The 7,036-nt window shown below is 39.6% G+C and overlaps 1 protein-coding gene and 1 non-coding gene across 2 annotated transcripts; one reads left to right on the forward strand and one right to left on the reverse strand.

Moving 5' to 3' along the window:
- Window positions 1–1,724: 1,724 nt before the first annotated feature.
- b4gat1 (beta-1,4-glucuronyltransferase 1) lies at window positions 1,725–5,426 on the reverse strand. Its single transcript, XM_077227492.1, has 2 exons — window positions 4,036–5,426; window positions 1,725–3,196 (listed from the first exon to the last, which is right to left on the reverse strand). Exons 1-2 carry the CDS (start codon window positions 5,137–5,139, stop codon window positions 3,005–3,007), a joined length of 1,296 nt encoding a protein of 431 aa, XP_077083607.1. The 5' UTR covers window positions 5,140–5,426; the 3' UTR covers window positions 1,725–3,004.
- A 216-nt stretch (window positions 5,427–5,642) lies between these two features.
- On the forward strand, window positions 5,643–5,724 carry trnas-gcu (transfer RNA serine (anticodon GCU)). The gene has a single exon. It is a non-coding gene; the product is annotated as a tRNA-Ser (tRNA).
- The last annotated feature ends 1,312 nt before the right edge of the window (window positions 5,725–7,036 follow it).

Below are 7,036 nucleotides of genomic sequence, written 5' to 3' on the forward strand. Positions count from 1 at the left end.
TTTATTATCAGTAAAAATGACTGAAATCACTTTGAAATAGTATCACGCAATGCTGAAGTAGCTAAATAAAAAAAATATTAGACAGTGCTGAACCATGACATTTACACTGATTCTAATGCATTATTATGCCTATTTTGAGGCCATGATCTACAACAATGGCACCCAGATATTACATCAACAGTACCAATCAGACCTGGATCTGAATCTGGATCAGACCCAGCACCAAAACACTTTTGTAGTGAATCAAGAGTAAGGGGGTGTGTCCACTCATTATGGGGATGAGAGAGTGAGCAATCAGCAGTAGGGGGCGTGTCCTCTCATGATGGGGAGGAGAGAGTGAGCCAATCAGCAGTAGGGGCGTGTCCTCTCATGATGGGGAGGAGAGAGTGAGCCAATCAGCATTAGGGGGTGTTTCCACTCATGATGGGGAAGAGGGAGTGAGCCAATCAGCAGTAGGGGGCGTGTCCTCTCATGATGGGGAGGAGAGAGTGAGCCAATCAGCATTAGAGGGTGTTTCCACTCATGATGGGGAAGAGGGAGTGAGCCAATCAGCAGTAGGGGGCGTGTCCTCTCATGATGGGGAGGATAGAGTGAGCCAATCAGCATTAGGGGGTGTTTCCACTCATGATGGTGAGAAGAGAGTGAGCCAAACAGCAAAAGGGGGCGTGTCAACTCATGATGGGGACAAGAGAAGAGGCTTGTTCGACTTGAACCGGCGCTGCGCAGACCGATCGGTTGATGACATCAAAGTACCGCGAGAGCGATTCAAAAGCATAAGGAGCCGTCTGCTCTCTAATCGCTCTCGCGGTACTTTGATGTCATCAACCGATCGGTCTGTGCAGCGCCGGTTCAAGTCGAACAAGCCTATAGTTAACAATCAGCAGTAGTGGGCGTGTCCACTCATGATGGGGAGGAGAGTGAGCCAATCACCAGTAGGGGGCGTGTCCACTCATGATTGGGAGGATAGAGTGAGCCAATCAGCAGTAGGGGGCGTGTCCACTCATGATGGGGAGGAGAGTGAGCCAATCACCAGTAGGGGGCGTGTCCACTCATGATTGGGAGGATAGAGTGAGCCAATCAGCAGTAGGGGGCTGTCCACTCATGATGAAGGAGGAAAGAGAGAGAGCAAAATGGAGCTTTAAAGACAGACTGTAGAGAGATAGATGGCTGAGAGACATTACAAAGAGAAAAGCTCAGAGGAATATCACTGGGAAAAGAAGGATTATGATCAGGCAAGAGCTTTAGGACCCGCGTTAATATTAGAAAAGCTTTCCAACGCTGGAGAGACTGAAGCGGGAAGGCCTGAAAACGGACCCAGAGGTTGCATTGTTTCTGCTCCATTCGTGAGTAACATTGGTTTTGTGAGCTGCTGGCAACTAACAACCAACTCGGCTTGCTTGTATTGACTGATTTTCTGTATGTTTATTTTTTTTTGATTCCTTGTCTTTCGTTCATCATCTTCACTTTATTTTTCAATTTTAGGGGCGGAGCAATGAAGAGAGGGGCATATTTGTTTGGGTTGATTTCAAATATCAAAAGTGTTCAATAATGATTCGCAGAAATCACTTACTGCACGCACCTTTAATTTCCTTAATTTGCTAGGACGTTGGCATCCATCTAACTTCACTAGATTCAATGCATTTGAGCCAAAACAGCATTTGACCATTTGAAGTAGTGTGATTTAATGCACTGTCGTTGACATAAAAAACGTGTTTTCTCCTTCCTTTTAAAAATTGATCAGTCTGTTTATTTAATTATCTTAATTATGCACAGATTTAGCAGTTTTCCCTTGCTGTCAATGACTCCACAACCAGTTGAGTCGACCTCTGTTAGCGTCGCATTAGCAGAAAATAACAACGTGCAATAGACTATTATTATCTATTAATCTATCTATTATCTATAACTATCTTAAAGATCATCACCAACGCAAATGTTGCAGATTTATGTAACAAGATAAAAAACGAACAAGTCAGTATCAATAATAATAACAAAATAACTCGTGTCATTCAACAATAACAAAAACAACGTTGTATAATCAAAGAATTACATGTTCACTCGGTGTCACAATTTTATAAAACAGTCATTTTCCCCTCAGTATCACAAAAAGGTTTCCAGTGTTCAAACGTCACAACATTCATGCTGTCCATACGACATGACATTATCAGGGCGAACAGAGATAAAGGACCAAAATGAGCTGCTATGACAGGAAAATAACTGGCTAAATAATATTACAATTGGATACTGATGTAAAAATACACTAATTCAATATCAGGTTAAAAAAAATGTCAAACTAAAAGACAAACAAGCCCCATTCAGTGTTAAACACTTATTATCTCTTACAGTTCATGTAAATATCTGTGACACACACAGTATTGCTTGTTCATATACAGTCACTAAAACCTGTGAATTCCTGCATTCATCTAATGTTGCTTCATTGTCATCTACTCCTAATCCACAAGTCAGATATGATTAAAACACTAATATAATTTTCAGAAGCTGTATTATCATCAGGGTCCTTAATATCGACCTTAATATGTTAATAGCTTTACAACTAATCCGTCTCGTCAGAAACTCGAACACATGTACCCGTACAGTCACATCACCTCGCCTATTAAACTCTATTATTAGTGTGATCAACGTTCAGTAACTTCTTATTTACTTAGATAAAACATTTCTCAGGTAAAATAATACATTAAACTACAGAAAACAAGACAATGAAATCAATAAATAGCTCTAAAGTTATGAAATGACTTTGTATCTTGCTCTCACAATCCAAAGGCGTCACACATTTCAAACAAAACAAAACACATTTTAGTTATTATAAACAAAAAGGATGATTTTTATATCGTTTCTCTCTTTAAAAGCATGACCGATCAGCTTATAAATAAAATGATGCACATTCTCTCATACAGTTTTTTGAAATGGGTGTAAATTCAGACAGGTTCTCAGTTTGAGTTTTTTTCCTCTGTGCATCTCAAGCGTCTGGAAGATGTTGAGGATTTCCTCAGCAGTGGCGAGGAGAGTTGGGATACTTGTCCTTCAGGCTCTCCTTGAAGCTGCGGAAGAGGACGCGGTTCTTCCGGTTCTCCTCGTCCTTCCTGCTGTGAAACTCTCCCTGGACCTTGAAGCCCTTGTGCACCACAAACGCATTGCTCAGAACGGAGAACCGGTAACCAGCGACGTGAAGCTCACAGGCCTGAAGAGAAGAGAGTGAGGCAATCCGTGAGTAACTGAGCCATCAATGAATGAAGAAAATAAATTCATATTTTGCACCATAAGAAGGTTTTCAGGTCACATTGGTTATAGTCTACTTATTCTAAATATACAAATATAATATTCTAAACATTTATTATGATATTTATTTTTTATTGTCAGAGTTATATATGTATTAATATTAAATTAAAGCTAAGAATATTATATTAATTATTATTAATACATATACACAATTTAACAATAATTAATATAATATTCTAAATATAATATTCTAAACGCATATATGATGATAATTGAATAAATTATATCATGTATTATGTGTAGAATATTATATTACATATTAATTGTAATATTACTTTTTAGTGTAAGAGTTATATATATACAGTATATATAGAATGGTAACTCTTACAATGAATATTGTCAATCATAAATTTCAAGTGTCCCAGAAAAGGGACAAGAAATAATTACTTATGCAATGTAATTATATATTTTTTAATAAATTTGCAATTTGCTTTATTTATTTATTTTGCTTTACCATTATGGAGTGTATTATGAAGTGTAGAATAATGTGAAAAAAAAAGTTTAACATAAGGCAGCAACATAAAATGTTTGAATACATTCGCAAGCCACTGTATACACACACACACACACACACACACACACACACACACACACACACACACACACACACACATATATATATATATATATATACATGCTGTATAGATATTTTCATGTGTATTTAAAAAAAAAGAAAAAACAATGCTTTATTTTGCATGATTCTGCATTTAGCTAACTGATGATTTGTATAAACCCACTCACCTGACTGATCCGGTTGAAGCCGTACTGCCTGAAGCTCTCGTCGTAGAGAGGAACCGATCGAGCGCCGATGTAGAACGGCTCCCAGGGATCGGCCCAGTTTAAGGTGTACGCCACCTCCAGCGGCCCAGAGCTTCTGCTGGCCCGGTTGACCCACTGGGAGTAGTTAGTGGGAGCCTGACAGCGAGGGCACAGTTCATCGTAGAACGGCCTCACCTCCCCGACCTGATAGAGTTGCACCAGCTCTGGCTTCGACCCGGGCATTTTACGTGTGTGTCTGATCTCGAACGCTGGAAGAACGAGGACCTCGTCCGCAGCGGGTTCACGTCTCATTATCATGGTCACGAACTGGTGGTGCAAATTGGCACTGGGAATCATGTCGACGTCGATGACCAGGATGTAGGCCGAGTCTGTGCCGCTGCGGGCCACGTTTCGGAGAAGGTTGTTCGGGTACGAGACGTTGTTTCCAATGGCGTAGTTTTTATACTTGTCTCGGTGGGATTCGAGATTCGCAAAGACACCGGAACAGCCCTTCTCCTCGAGACCGGCAAAGTGCTCTCGATCCTGCTCTGGAAAACTGGCCATTTCTCCAGAAAGGCAAACCAGGTGGAAGTCAACCAACGCTTGAACTTGAGGGCAAAACAAGCTGAGGGCGTAGGCGAAGGCCGTCGCGAACTTGACATCTTGTCCGTGGGCGAATATAGCTATAGAAAGAGGATTCTGCCAGCGCTCAAGCAAATAGTTCAAATGGTGAAGGTTGTTGATAGTCGTGTGCGTGGCCAACGCCAGATGGTGCGATCTCGGATCTGCTCCTGGCTTCTGATTGGTGGAGAAGTCACTTTTGATTAGGTTCTTATACACACGATACTGTCCACTGCCATCGAAGATGCCGCCTGTGGATAAAGAGTATCTGAGATGTTCCCGTCTGGGGTTCTTCTCATCTTGGTTTGCAGTTTTTTTGGATCCGAACAGCTCTGAATACCTGTAGCGCTGCTGTTTGCCATGCAGTTTTGAAAGGAAAGACAGATATAAAAGCTGCAACAGTGCAACAATGAGAAGCGCACTGAGCACCACCTTAAACACTGAGCATTTTTTAGAGAAATGCATTACAATTACTGGTACCTTTTAGTGAATATCAATGAAATATTCTCAAATGGTGTCTATGGCTACAGTACACACAGATCAGCTAGGGTTAGCCAGGGCAACACTAGCTCTAGCTATGCATGCAGTAGACATTGCATTGACTTGCATTGCAATGCATTAAGATCTAGTGCATGTCAGATTGAGCGGGGATTGACTTGCATGTTTGGAAGCATGCGAAAGGACGCCCGTTAGACGCTTGTGAACAAGCAGAAGAGAACAGCGTCCGGGAAGAGCACGCACTGCGCATGCGTGGTTACCGTTCCGCTTACCGTAAACACCCTAGAACGGGCTCGTCTCTCTAAATGTGTTCTGGAATACGTCTGTGCGATAGTTTCGATTTTATAAACACTCCCTGTTATTAGCAATCATTCAAAATGTCAGTAAATACTCATTGCGCATCAAAAAGTAAGCGTTATTACCTAAATGCCACAATCAAAATGATTCAGTGCACTCAAATGGACGCAAGCGACGAGGTGGCCGAGTGGTTAAGGCGATGGACTGCTAATCCATTGTGCTCTGCACGCGTGGGTTCGAATCCCATCCTCGTCGTAAACTTTATTTTTTAATTTTGATAAATACGAGATTCCGGAAATCCTGCAATCTTATTGTACAATATGCTAAATATACTCAGCAAGCGCTAAGCTATACGAACAGATAGTACTTTCTGATTTTTCTACATGGTACCAGTGGCAGCTAATGGAAATGTTCTAGATAATGCCTAGGATTAAGTTTGAGGATGATCCTCACAAAACTTTTTCTGCAAGCTTTCTTCAAGGTAAATGTAAAAATACTTTTTAATTGTAATAATTCACAATTTATGTATAGTGCAACAGCAAAAATAAAGAAGTTATATATATATATATATATATATATATATATATATATATATATACACACACACACACACATACAGTAGCGGTCAAAAGTTAGGAAACATTACTATTTTAAATGTTTTTGAATTAAGTCTCTTGCTCATTGAGGCTGCATTTACTTGTAATATCAGTAATATTGTGAAATATTAGCTGCAATACTAAGCAGGACCACATGGACATGCCATCGGACCATTATACCAGTCTTGACCAGACTGCAAATATATACTATAATGATTAAACACACCAAAACACAAATGGAAAATAACATCATTCTGAATGTGTCGAGACTGAAGGAGGGTCGACGTCAGTTCCTCTGTCAAAGTGTTTGTGCTTGAGTGTTTGATAAAGACTTACCTTCTCAAAGTCCTATAAAAACACGCTTCTTCAGCAAATATCCATTATAAAACACTCCCCAGACATGCGACCATACAGAAATGTAAAAAATAAAAGCAATTAAATCATCGCCCGATTCGGATAAGATTTGAGGACGCTGATTGGCTAATTTTTATGTCATGTCATCAACATGTTCACAGCAATTGGCTAAACTGCTACATAAACCCGCCTCCTGTGGGCGATTTCTCTATAATATACATTGTTTCATGCACTTAACATGGTATATAAATATGGTAATCTTTCTGTATTTTAAAATATTACATGGAAATCGCATATTTATTTTAAAAACCCAATGACCGTTTTTCCAGTCAATTCGTGAGGCCAGTTTGTTAAAATATACTTAAACTCAACCCCATTTTAAATGTGTGCATTAAACAAAAATACAATTACATATATTTTGCATATAATTTTTTTACATTTAAAATGTCTAAATATGTGGTCACATTTGCAAAATTTCACAGCCAAAAGTATCTAGTGTCAGTAGTGTAATCGACCTCAAATATTTTCTTAAAGTACCTCCTCCTGAGAAATCATTTATTTACAGTATGGGGCTGCACGATTTAGTCAAAATATATAAACATTTCATCTCATAAAAA

The sequence above is a fragment of the Siphateles boraxobius genome, unplaced genomic scaffold (genome assembly GCF_051911475.1).
Source record: "Siphateles boraxobius isolate OS27281-9 unplaced genomic scaffold, OSU_SipBor_1 130, whole genome shotgun sequence".
Lineage (NCBI taxonomy): Eukaryota > Metazoa > Chordata > Actinopteri > Cypriniformes > Leuciscidae > Siphateles > Siphateles boraxobius.